Source organism: Echiichthys vipera (assembly GCF_963691815.1).
Source record: "Echiichthys vipera genome assembly, chromosome: 3".
In the NCBI taxonomy this organism is placed as follows: Eukaryota; Metazoa; Chordata; class Actinopteri; order Perciformes; family Trachinidae; genus Echiichthys; species Echiichthys vipera.
In genome coordinates this window covers 14330767-14344477 of record NC_139828.1, presented here as the reverse complement: position 1 = coordinate 14344477, position 13711 = coordinate 14330767, and the positions used below count along the sequence as shown (strand labels likewise).

At 41.5% G+C, this 13711-nt stretch overlaps 1 protein-coding gene across 1 annotated transcript in view; it reads right to left on the bottom strand.

Moving 5' to 3' along the window:
- Positions 1 to 7072: 7072 nt before the first annotated feature.
- The window catches only part of arhgef18b (rho/rac guanine nucleotide exchange factor (GEF) 18b), a gene marked incomplete at its 5' end in the record, with an annotated part of 46554 nt that continues 39915 nt past the window's right edge, over positions 7073 to 13711 (bottom strand). The window contains 3 exons of the mRNA XM_083911336.1: positions 7073 to 9329; positions 9804 to 9947; positions 11019 to 11367. Of these exons, the coding sequence (XP_083767462.1) occupies positions 9001 to 9329; positions 9804 to 9947; positions 11019 to 11367 (822 nt within the window). The 3' untranslated portion in view covers positions 7073 to 9000. The remainder of the gene's footprint in view (positions 9330 to 9803; positions 9948 to 11018; positions 11368 to 13711) is intronic.

Below are 13711 nucleotides of genomic sequence, written 5' to 3'. Positions count from 1 at the left end.
TATAGTGAGACCCTACAGCTCCTTGTACTTTATATTCACTTCACATCGCTGGCTTTAAGGGCTTCCTGCAGGCCTTTTGTTCACTTTTACTCCCATGTAGGCTATGTTTTCCACTTCCCTTTCTTGAAAGCAGTGCACATATTCCCCAACGTACCTTTAGAAACAACTTTGATGATGGGATGGGAAGAAACTTTAACACAAAGCTCCTATTGGGCCTCTCCAGAGAGAAACGTAGCTACTTAATTTCCCCACATCTTCACATTCTGACATGGAGAGGGTTTTCCATGCTAGCTGCCAGGATGCTATTTGTCTTGGCACCACCAGTGTTTGACTTTAAGTATAAAAAACGTGTGTGAGTGTGTGTTTGTGTGTGAGGGAAGTTCTTTCTGCTTCTTTGAAAATGCCACAGAGACCTCCCACACCGCATCAGCCTTGAACAATACTGCATCCTGAAATACAGCTGGAAAATGTTTAAAGCTGTGGACACTGATTTAACAATGTTAATTATTGTAGGCTCCAGAGCGGATAATTGTGAAGGGGTCCTTGTTGGTGATCAAACAACTGCAATTTAGACTACAGGCTTTATGGCTTATTAAAAAAAATTCCCTGAAGTCATTCAAAGTTAAACTTACTTTTTTAAATAGTTTTGCACGTCATATTTCAACATCTATTGAAATACACTTGCTTGCTTTCTTAGTTAGAGAATATTGCTACTACTTTCATTTCTGCATGGTAAATATGAAGCTACTGCCAGTAAGCTTAGCTTAGCATAAAGACTGGAAACAGCTAGCCTGGCTCTGTCCAAATGCAATACTGCGCCCAGTTAAGAAACAGGCTAATCCAGAACATCATCCCTGCAAAACCAGCTTGATGTTTCTACACTGTAGGCTACAATTTAACAAACAAAATAAGAGATGGTAACTGATTTTGTTTGTTTATTTGTTTGTTTGCCTTTGGACAGAGCCAGGCTAGCTGCTTCCAGTCTGTGTCACATAGCCTACAGCCAGTCTTTATAACCAGCTCTGACAGGTTAATGTGCTTATTTTATGTCTTTTTGAGCTAACTTTACAACCTGAAAAACATTGCCAAAGAGTCTACAAACGGCTTGAAAAATACACGAATAAACAAAATTTCCTTTTAGAATTGTTGCAGGCTACATTTGAACAAGTTAAATCATGTCTCGCTGTGGTAATAATAAAGTTAATATAATAAATGTATTACTTAGTAATGTGTTCAAGTGGGATATATATATAAACACTAGAGTCAAAATCTAAGCACTACTGGGGTTATCCCTATGTTCCCCGGGTCTTATGAACGTAGGACCCTTTTTCCCCAAAAGGGTCCTACGTTCCCCGGTCGCATAAGCCTCTGTCTTCTCAGATTTGATTCAGCATTTTGTTCGGGTTAGAAGTTACGACCAGGGTGTGGGTCAGGGTTAGCGGTAGTGTTAGGGTCTACATCAGCCTATTTACCGGGGAATTCGGCACTAATTGCGGAAAAAAATAACAGACCGGGGAACATAGGACCCTTTCTGTGACAAGCGAGGAACATAGGACATTTTTTGTGAAAAGGTCACATACAAAGCTGGAACCGGGAACTTAGGACCCGGGGGACATAGCTACACTTCCACATTACTTCTATTCTTCTAAGTTACTGTAAGCGGTTTAGCTTTACCTCTCAATAATGGATTCAACCATTGCTTCATTTAGTTATGTGAAATTAGTTAAATGAATTAGTGTGTTTACTAAGATGTTTATTTTTCAATTAAAGATAGACAGGAAAGAGCTAGGTGAAAATAAGCACGTAAATATCCTTTTGGCTTAATGTTAGTTAATGCTAACCTCTGGCTTCCTCCTACGTTTAGGGAGTGTATCCATGTTCCCATTGGTTCCCAGTTCAACATCAATATTCAATATTTTAATATGAGACATTAAGGCGACCTTTCAAAGCGTTTTCAACAATGAACCCCCCCCATGGTCAAATGTTAAATGTAGCCTGCCTAGCCTATGTTTTCCTGGGTCAGTTCAAAGCACCCACAGTACAGCCCACTGATGTTATCTCCTTGAAACCAACGCCTTGAAATGTTTGGACAGGCAGTTTTCTTCTTAGTCTGTAGTCACAGCTAATTTTACATGTATGTTGTCATGAACAGCGTAGCCTACATTTCTATGGTTTAATTAATATCTGTTAGTACGGTAAAACAGATGCAGAACAGTCACATTCTAGATTCCAGCTTCAAATTGAAAGGTAAGATATCAAAGTGGTGTCAATCTTCTCTTTTACTCTTGGTTAGAAAGCAAATAAGCCAAGTTTCCCAAAACTATTCACCTAATCGTAGACTAAACATTGTTTTGTGATGAAATGTTTTGTCTCCATGAAACACAAAAGGACACATGTACATGAGAATCTAATGTGTTTACTCTACTCTGGAACAGGCTGATCTACCACAATGGTTGCATTCATCACTTCCTCCTGCAGTGTAATCAGCACACAGGGCACATGGGAATAAAACCGGAACGACCAGACAGTCACTGGGCTACAGCTGACTGCAAAATGCAAATACTGTCAGCACAGAAGAGCGATTCAGCACAGAGCACACTTCCTTTATATCCATCTCCCCCTTTCAATTCACCCGAGGCGTCTCTTCTGGCAGAACAATAGCCCTTTCCACCTGATCTGATTTCTACCTGGCATAACCGTTCTCTGCGGAGGCCTTTTCACCATTGCCCCCCACACAGGGACTTCCTTTGTTGATGAAAGATGGAAGACCAGTTGAGCAGCCTGGATAGGAACAATGATTCTTATTCATCCAAAGCAAAACTTTGAAGCAGACAGCATGAAATCTCTCCAAGTTTACATATCACACTTTACAACCCAGGAGAAATACCTAATGTCTGAGGCGTAGATACTGTAAATATGTAACTACACGGTCGTTTCAGGCCACAGCCCTTTACTGTTCTTCTCTTTATCTGTCACTGATAACACCTACAACCTGAAAAATACAAACCTTATCTTGGACAAACTTCTCTTTTCCAGCATGTACCCCCAGCTGCCAAGGAGGTTATGTAAGCAGAGTTTGAAGCAGCCTTGGCTGAGAGACTTGTTTTCCTCCCGGCTATCTTCCTGTAATCACCTTGGGTGTTAGCAAAGAGAGATAGTGTCCGCTTTGTCATTTTTTTTTTCAACAAGAGGATCTTTGTGTCAGCCAGGAGTGATGAAAAAATACTAAGATAAGCAGAAGCAGCCATGAAGCACATTCCTTCATAATGTCACTTGCAAAAACAGCAAGCAGGACGCTGAGGAGGACGCAGTGTGGTTTAAAAACAATGCTGATGTGGCTACAGTGGTTTTCAACACGGGGCTTCTGACACATCCACAAAGGGTCGCAAGATGAATCTGAGGGGTTGCAAATGATTAACAGGGCAGCAAAGCAGCAAAAAACCCATACTTCTGCCTCAATAAAACATGTTTAGATTTTTAGATGTTGGCATCGGTTGCAACGTCAGTGAGTTCCATCATTTGGTGCAGACTGAAACATCTCAACAGCAGCTGAATGGATTGCTATTCAAATGTTCTTCCCAGAAGATGAATCCCACTAACTCAAGACCTTCTGACTTTTCCTCTTACACCACCACAGAGTTCACATTTGTGGCCTCTTATCAGAGGCAAAATAATGATAATCAAACCTCTTACGCTCACTGAAATGAGACAAAGGAAACCTCACAACTGATGACGAGGGTCACAAGTAGACACTGCTTCGGTCTGAGGGGTCACGACAAGCCAAAAAGGTTGGGGAAACTAGAATTGGCTCAGTCGGCTGGACTCTTTGAACAGCCTAATGGCTCATTCAAACCTGCCTTCTGCCAAAGTGGGAGAAGTTGTTAGAGCTGAACAGAACAGCAAAAACAAATACAAACCAACTGCTGACACAAAGTCTATCAAAAGATTTGTCTCAGCGTTTTATGAGCCTACAGGGAGGTTCGTCTGCACGTCTGTCTCTGCGGAGCATCTATTTGTTTAACTTTGCGGTGAAAAGTGCCTCTGACACAGAAAAACAACAGCCAAGGCTCCTGACATCCTCCAAATTGCATTACATAAAATGCCTCTGAGCTGAGAGGCGGTTGAGTTGAGGATTGGAGACATTGGATGAGAGGAGAAGAGACAGTCGGGGAGACATGAAGTGGGCAGAGCAGTGGAAGGAATGAGACAGAAACAAAGCCGGAGTAAAATGCAGCTTCCCCTCCACAGGGGAAGCAGCCTGGAAAAATAATTGTTGAGAGGAGACAGAGGAAAGCCACTAATGACAGTAGACAATAAAAACAGGCCACTGCTGCAGCGTCTTCCCAGCCAGAATGACAATAACGCAGGAACAGACAGCCCTGCTCTTACTGTAGCAAGGGATTGAACAGCCACAACCACAGCACCTGAAAATAGAGCTTTGTCTGGGAATAGACTGTTATTAGGTCGCCTAAACACTGTTAGCGCACCTCCTAGACACAGAGGAATGACTGGGGTGCTAGCTAATTGGGTGGTCAGGATTATTTTGACAAGCGGTGAATAGAAATCTAAATAATGAGGCAGAATTATATATCACATGTGACAGTTGATGAGGGGGGGAAGAAGAAACAAGTCCTTGCAAATACACATTTACTTAGAATGACTTAAGACTGTAGATGGTCCACAAATGCAGCAAACCGTGTTAAAACTCAAGACAGTGAATACCAAAAATAATTTCAAGACTTTTTTTATTATTACTAAACTCTCTCTAAGGCAGCAGTTGTGTCCACAGGTCGTTCTAACGTCTCGCAGTGAATAAAATAAAATGGTACAAAAAAAAAAATCAGTTTTGCTGTGTGCTACAACATCATTAGATAGCTCTTAGTAAATAAAAGTTCACAGACAATAATAATAACAACAATAAGCATTATAAACATTCATTTTCCCCTTCAAGTATGCTACTATCCAAAGTGACTAGTGTAAAATTGGCCGAGGAAATAAAATATGTTCAGGATTATTTACACATTACAGGTCCAATATGCGCATGAGTGCGTGTATAATAAAAAAAAACACATGTCTGGAAACAAGTTTGAAATGTTTCCACTGTGTTTTTGGTGGCAAGCGTACACTCTCTCTCTCTCTCTCTCTCTCTCTCTCTCTCTCACACACACACACACACACACACAAACACATACATACAGTGATGCGACTGACTGGCTTCCAAGTTTTTAAACAGCAAAGAGGTTCAGCATTTCAGTAAAAGAACATTTAAGACTTGAGTTGATCCAAACAGCGGCACCAACAAGGAAGCTTCCACCTCGTCTGTTGAGGTTTACTAAGAGTCTCGTACCTTGAGCAGAACTATAGTGCTCTCTTACACAAGTTTTCCTGCTGCCTGACACCTCTCACTTGGGATTAAAGGAGACACTTGGAAACACAGGAAAATGGACAGTTATGGGAATGCTTTAAGTTTGTTCTTATCCTTCTTAAACGCCAAATTCAAGGCCCAATTCTCTCAAATTCAAGGACCCAATACAGCATTGTAAGAGTTAATTACTGTTACAATACTGAACATTAGTTCAATGAAATGTGGCTGACACGTGAATCAGTGGGAGACACATGAAGACAGCAGAATGTAGCCTGTTCTTCTACACTTTCAATGATCCATGTCTATTTTCCCCCCTTAAATATAACAAACTTTCAAGGACCTGTGGGAACCATGACTCATGTCTTTTTCCAAAGCGTTCAACCACATCCCATGGTCTTCATTAGGAGATGCTCATTTGTCAAGATCAGTAGCTGCAATGATTTAATCAATAGCTCTTTTCTTTTCCATGGTCCATTGGCACAACTATTCAAATGAAGACCATGTGATATAATTTGAAAGCTTGTAAGTGGACATTGAGTTGGGATTGTTCTGTCAAAGTCTGGAAAAATATTACATTTTTTTTATAAGGTTCCACCCACTGAGAACCACCAAGTATGTTCCCATGCACACTGCAATTACAATGTTGAGATGGAGATGTACATAAATGCTTCTACAATCATCTACAACTGTATCAGATGAGCTTGTATCCTGATAATGAAAACTCAAGTTGGATTACGCCACTTGGAACTTCAACACCCCATGTGATTTGTTTTGCTCTGGTTTCAAAAATAAAACTCTCTGTGCATAAAGAGATATTTATGACCTGGAACAAACCGCAAACTCTAAAATTAGACCTGAAGCCAGATATGAGCTGGACTACAATGTGCCGTAAACACACTTATAATGGACACTCCCTGGAGGATGTTTTGCCAAGTATTAAGACTGTGGATGAACACAGAACCAGCGCAGTGTCATTTATCCTTCATCCTTTAAGAGCACAGACAGGATCCCAGTCAACCCAGTGTGTCTTTGGTTTAACCAACTGAAAAAAGCACATGATTTCGTTTCTACGGCTGCTACATAATCTTGGTTGAGACATCACTCATGAATCGCAGCAGAAATGACAGACAGTGCACCTCAGCTTCAATGCTACAACATCAACACACATCAGGAGATTAAATATGAACACCTTCATTTTGTTTTTCATTAAAAAATAACAGCAACGACTGATTGTGGCTTTGTTAAACGGCCATGTTTCTATCCAAGCAAGGTGTACCGCATTCATACACACCTTTGTTTGTATTTTAAGTGTATACAGACATATATGCACGAACAGACTTTTGGCTGACTTTTGCATCTTGATGCATGTCAAATATCTCTGTTCCTAATACAATAATGTGTAAGAGGGCAGCCGGTGCAGAAGATATCACATACAGTATGTACAATAATATACATAAACACTCAGAAAACCTGCAGCTAGTGATCACAGCTTCAGACACAAGCTTACACGGGGACAGACGAAAAACTCTGCTAGCATTTTCCCCTCCAGAGACACAAAACACAAACATGTCAACTACTTCATGATTTAAAGGATTCTCACATGTATACAGCGTAATCTCTGTATTCCATCTGTGGAAAAAAAAAGGATAAAAACTGACATTTAACATAAGCGTTTTTGCTGCAGGACCACACTGCACCCAGTTACAGTACCGCTTTTCTGTCAAGCACAGATTTAAAACCCAGCTAATGAAATGTCATAGGGCAATCAATAAAACACACTTTCAATGAGACCCCAGGGTCTCAATTAAAAGCAACACCTTCATATATATCTCAAAGATATACCGGCTCTGCTAAATTTCACCCATCCTGACAGTACAGAGACAAGCTTTCAAAAACAAGACTTTTTCAGTCACATGAACTTTTCATTTCCTGACTTGAGTGAAAAAAAAAATGTCTTCAGAAAGCTGCGAGATATAAAACAGTGTGCACCTTTAGGCTTTGCTGTCATTAACCGACTTATCAGTATAATCTTAGCTGTGTATGTTGGAAATAAGACGGGGGTTTTGTTCTACTGGACTGACTTGTGCAAAATCATTAAGTTACATTTTCTATTCGTATGATGATGGATTTTAATAATAATATATCAACTCTGTATGAAATTGTTGTGACTATTACTTATGTTCATCGAAAGCCTATAACCCCAAATTATGTCTCTTCCCTGCCAAAGCAGTTAAAAAAAATATTGCCCTTAAAACAACATGACGGGTGAAATGTCGCAAATTGTACAATAAGCTATGGTTCCACTTGACCAGCAACAGATGCGTTTCTGCACGATGTGTCTCCTAAAGGGACAGATTTTGTGAAATGTAACAAACTCAGCGAGGTCTTTTTTGATGTCTTCAGAGTACAGTCTGCTAAAAGTTTGGTAAATATACTTTTAATATCTGAAGGCCAATAGAATTAAATTAAACTCAAATTGACATGTTTCTGCATTAAAGAAGTGAACTTTTATCTACCAGCTGACTCACTTGCAATAGTGACGCAAATATACCTTTGAAACTGTGTTTACAAAGCATTATCAGTGGAAGTAAAAATGAGTAAATCCTGTGTGTTTGAGAAAAGCTACTGCTAGGAAATGAAGAAAAGACCTTCAGCAGATGAATGTCACAAACTGTACAGACATAACAAAGGCACCCCTGAGTTTGTGTCACTCTGCATGAATTTGAACAACAGTTTTGCCACAAGCTGAACTCTCCCTTCATTGAAGCATAATTACAAAATAGCCTGAATAAAAAAAAAAAAAAGGTCTGTTTCAGGTTTCACAACCAGTGGCAACACCAGAATTCCACAGTTCAGTCTTCTGTAACAATCACAGATACAATCACAACAAGAACAACAAAATTAAATGAACCTTCACAATTTTGACACCTGTACACCCAAACAACACACATTTAGTCCATTAAAGATCATTCATTAGTCTGGAATGCAGTATTTACACTGTGCAAGCAGAATATTTCCTGTATTAAGATTTGGATCATTTCTGAGTTCCTGCTAAATCATCTTTTGTGGTTCCAGGTCCGGTAGAAGCAGATGATCGGACCAGGGCGCCATCGCTGCACCTTTCACTTCTTCATGCTTCACTAGCTAGCCTGACCTCCTGAAAAATCCCTCGACCGTTTTTCTTTCACAGTGTTCCTTTCAGTCAAATCCCCTTCAGCTCTCGTGGCTCATGTCTTTGGATTGGTTTAACTTCATTTAAACCGTTTAGTACAAGTTTACAAGGAGGCTTTGTCGTCCTCTTGAGTCAAGAAAATAAACTAAAAAAATTAAATAAAAGAAACTATGGGGTTTTAATAAACTCAGGGTAGCAGTGTTAAAATATAAATGTCATCTTTTTTGAATACGGTCCACTGAAGAGCACACAAAGGCTCTGCTCTCGGGTATGGATTGCTGTAACTTTGTACCGATATTTAAACCATCTTACCTTATCAACCCTCAATAACACTACGCCTGCCCACAGTGAGGAAGTGGCTCCCTGGGATGGGACACATGATGACGATTTAGGACCAGCAACCATCTGATAATTATTTTCTTTTTTGTTTCTGCTGGTTCATCTGAGGGCAGCCAAGTGGACTTTAGAAGAAGATGACATCCTCCTTGTTGAGGTCTTCTGTGGCGATCTTGTAGGGTGGCGGCATGCTGTGGCTGTGGGTGAGCCCGTGAACATTTACCTGGACATGGGCTTGGGCGTTTGGACTTAGGCTCCGCGGCTGCAGATGGGACTGGAACTGGAGGGAGCCTGTGCTCTGTGAATGATGAGGGATGGTTGGAGGCTGCATTGAGGGCTGAGGATGGGACTGTGCAGGAGGCATGGGGGGCTTCTGAACATTTGGAGGGTGGGAGGTGCTGATGGAGGAGGGGGGCTGGGTGTCTGGCCCAGCGTTGTCTGGAGGACTAAGTTGATCTGTTAAAGACATACAAGAAAGTCTTTTAGAGAACAAGGTATAACTCTAAAAATAGCATAATACAACTGGCAGGTTACTCATTAGTACCTGTTTAATAAAGCTGGTCTAACTGAAATCCATCACTGAAATCCTGCCAGTGTTATGTCAGTGGTGATTGTTAGGACGCAGGATTAAAGTGTCTGTGTCAGCAGTACAGCCTGTCATTAATCACAGTGAAGCTTGTGAAATTGATAGGTGTTTACACAGGGTGAGGCTGGGCATGAATGTAAGCTTTAGAGAGGAACGTAATCGGGTGGGGTCCGGTTTGCCCAAGTGGAGAATGTGTGTCTCATGTTTGTGTCTGTGAGAACCACGTTTAATAATGCAGTAGAAAAGGCGGGTCAGAGGAGATTGTGTTTGGGTTTGCCCTGACGGAGCAAAAGGAGGAAGCATGTGTGTGCGCGCTCATGAGGTTGTGTGTATAAAAAAGGTACCTGCGTGGTGATGTAAGGGAAGAGGGTGGGGAGGGGCTGACAGCGGGAGCTGCTGGTGGGGGCTGATGGAACGCTTGGCCTTGAGGGCGTTGTCATCTCGGGCAGACAGCTTCAGCGGCAGCATCTGCTTCATATCCACTGAGGCTGAGAGGAGGAGGAGGAGACAAGGGGAGAGAGAGGAAGACAGAGCAAAGAAAACAAGAGACAAAGAGGCAGAAGGTGGTTTAACTGTAAAATTAGATTGCATTGGTAAACTAGAGCAGCTTCTCTCAGGTCACTATTTGATGAATCAGAGCTGATCCAATATAGACAGCTAATGTGCTTCTGAAGAGCCACTTAACTCATGCAGCTCAGGTCAAGCTCATGTCAGGCACAGATGGCTTGTATCTCGAAGAGTGGGTAAATTAAACACATTTTGAAGAAGAGTGTACAAATTTCCCCGCTGGGGATCAGTTAAGGTGCATCTTATCCTAGCTTGTATGATACTTTGATGTTATCAACTTATGCACTGTTAGTGCAAGTGTAACAGAAAAGTTGCACACACCACCCTCTTCGTTTGTTGACTCCTTCCCTCTCTCCTTTTGTTTTAGAATAAAAAGAGGATGGTGCTTTCCTCCTTACAAACTATTTATTCATACTATATGTGACATGACAGGGTGAATAAAATCTGAGTGTTGTTTCCAATAAAGAAGATTGCCATACCTGCAGTAGAGTTGCAACGATGAGTTGAATAATTGATTAACAGAAAAAGAATTAGCTGCGTTTTTTATATTTGCGTGTATATTCGGTACCTTTTAAAGACTAACTCAATATCCATGAGCATGTTGCGTTCACTGTTTTGCTCAGAATTACTCTAAAAGACTTATGTGCATTCAACTTGTGACCACTTGGTATAAATACACTCGGCACCACAGAACCCCCCGCCACCTGCAGCTCCTCAGTATTCCCATGTCTTTTCCCCCAGGTGCTTGACAAAAATGAAGGGACAGTTTCTGGGATTTAACTGGTGCTGCTCGCTGACTCCGCCCACATTGCAAAATGTAAATTAACATATTTATTTAGCCTTTTTATTGGCCATGAACCTCGCGTTTATGCACCTATTCTCGAAAAAAATGGACTTAAAGCGAAAATAAAAGCTATGCTAAATAATATAGCTAAGTTATGTGAAACACGCGAGTGAAAAGTGCTTGTGAGTCACCTGTGGTAACCCCTTACCAGTGCTGTCAGTGCGATGTGAGGCCTTGCTAATCTTGCCTCCTTTTCCTTTGCCACTGCTGAAAGCGGCCAGCTTGGTGGGGATCTGCTGCTGCACCCCAAGCAGTTTGTGCTGCTGGTTGGTGGTGCTGAAGAGATGAAGGGGCACCTCCGTCTTCGGCAGGGTGGAAGAGCTCGCCTCCCGCCGCAACAGCACTTCAGGCCGCTCCTGATAGTCAGCAGGTGCGACAGACAGGCTGGCGCGCACCAAGGGCTTCTGAGGCTGGGGCAGGTCTGTGACGTTGGTGGTGGTGTTGAGGCCAGCGGACATGAGGAGCTCCCCGTTTAGACTACCAGACAGAGGAGCCACCTGGAGGAGGGGAAGCAGACTGGACTTTATTTGCTGAGACTTGACTGAAGTCTTCAATTGTTGCAAACATCATCATATAAGACTTCAGTGTGCAAGTTCAGAAAGGTTGGCTTCCCAACTCTGCACTGTAATTATCCATATTTGTGGTCAGATTCCGTTTGGAGTCGGGAGTACGTATGTCTGTGTGTGTGTAAGCAGCCTGCTGTTAGTTATGTATGAGTATAGAAGTATATTACTGTAGAAAAACAAAACAAAACTTAAGAACAGCTTAAGAGCACAGAAGACACACGCACACACAGATGCACATTATGAATCGTCTGTGGGACGCCATGTCATTACAGAAACACAATCTTTTGAGGAGCAGGGTATTTATGGGCTACAGAGGGAATCAGAAACACATGCGACTGTTTCTGCTGAGCACACATTTTGCAAACAGGCTTTTGATGTATTCCAAGAGACTCAAGGACAATGCACGCACACACACACAAAAATGAGAAACATAAAACCCTTAATAGTCCCTGTGCACATAAAGGCGTGTCTAACAAAACAAGCAGAGCTGTTGGACAAGCAGGAGAACAAGAAAATGGCTCTCATGACATCAGTGGATAAAAGACACTGACTGCATTGTCCACTTAATTACTAGACTGAATGAAAGATGATCTACAGATCGAGTCAACATTATCATCCAATCTGCATTCAATGATATTGACTGGGAGGATTTCTGCAACAATCGAGTGGTGTAGTGTTAGTAATCCCACGTGTTGCATTACATGAACTATAACAAGGATCTTTTCACTGTATTGTAAAAAGTTTAAGCCCTTCTACAACCAAAGAAGATTTATCACACATTGCATCAAAATGTCAACATAAAATTGGTCAAAAGGGTAGATTTTTGGCTGTTTGGAATCGGCTTTGTATCTCCATAAAGCTACATAAAAGAACTTAATGTTTGGGATACAGCCAAGAGCCTAATCTTAATGGGCTGGAAATGATCCTTAGCCCCATGTACCCAAATATGGACTGCTGAAATGGTCTCAATCACACGGACAGAAAAAGAGAGATCTCTGGGCCTCATCCAGACAACTGAGAAGTCTGAATCAGTTACTGAATCTGGGCATTTCAGATATACACACTTTTTGTGTATACTTCAGTACATTGAAGCTTTTGGGTTTCTGCTCATTAGTGTATTATCATGTATTTGGTCTTTTTGAAATGATACATTTTGAAAATAGATTAAAAATATATATAGTGCAGGTTATTTCCATCATACCAATTTTAGGTAAGAGGGATTGGAAGACGAAGAGAAGATGTAAAGGTTCCAATCAGACAAGAGATTTTTTTAAGAATACCATACGTGCATTATTAAAACATAGTAGTTAGAACACTTTCCAAAAAAGTGTGGATTTATTTGTAGTTTGGCCAGTATATGCTTTGTTTTCCTTTATAATAATAATATAATAAATCGGCAAACAAATGTCCATCAGTCTAACGGCAGTTTTACATAAAGTGTCTTTAACTTAAAGTCTTGCATCAGTCTGCAGCTGTTCTGTTTGGTATTCAGTCCACATGCTACATGATTGATGATGAAGCAGAATACTTCCTGTGGAGAGGGGGAACACATGATGACAGTGTTTTACAAGGCATGAAGGGCAGACTCATCTGACTGTGTGTGTGTGTGTGTGTGTGTGTACACATGGAGACAGAGTTTTCCCCAGTTGTAACAGCAGAGCATGACAGGACCCGAGGCAGAGAGGGGCCCTGCGGTGGGAAAGTCTCCCTACTTCCTTCTCTAAAGCCCCCGTTTTTCTTTCCCATCATTTTCCTCCCTCAGCACTCACTCATCTGAGCACACAGATGTTGCATTGTTCCCAGAACAAGGTGATCGGCTTCAAGCGGCACAAACAGCAGGTTTCCAGGGGCAGTAAACTTTGTGAAAGCTACAGAGCACAAAGAGCCCTGACTGACAGCACATAAACAATTAGCACTGGCTGCTTTCCAGAGGCTTCTGTTAATGACAGGCTTGGACTAGCTAATTATACAGCCAGGTTCCTCTCATCCTGAAAAGTGCTTGGATACTCCCATACCATACTGCACAATATGTTGCCTTGTGCACAATGTGATACCAGTGGAGAGGACATCGGTTGTTGAGTCTTGCTTAAATGAGATAAGCAAACTCATCAAACTAATCCAAACTCAAACCGTGTCCATGTTACTCATACAGAAATAAACTTGATGATCATCAAACAGAGTAAATACTGTTTTATATGAAGTTTGGTGATGACAAGCAATGACTCATTCATACAGTGCCTCCTGGGGCATCACATTAGAGCTGAAGCGGTTTGAC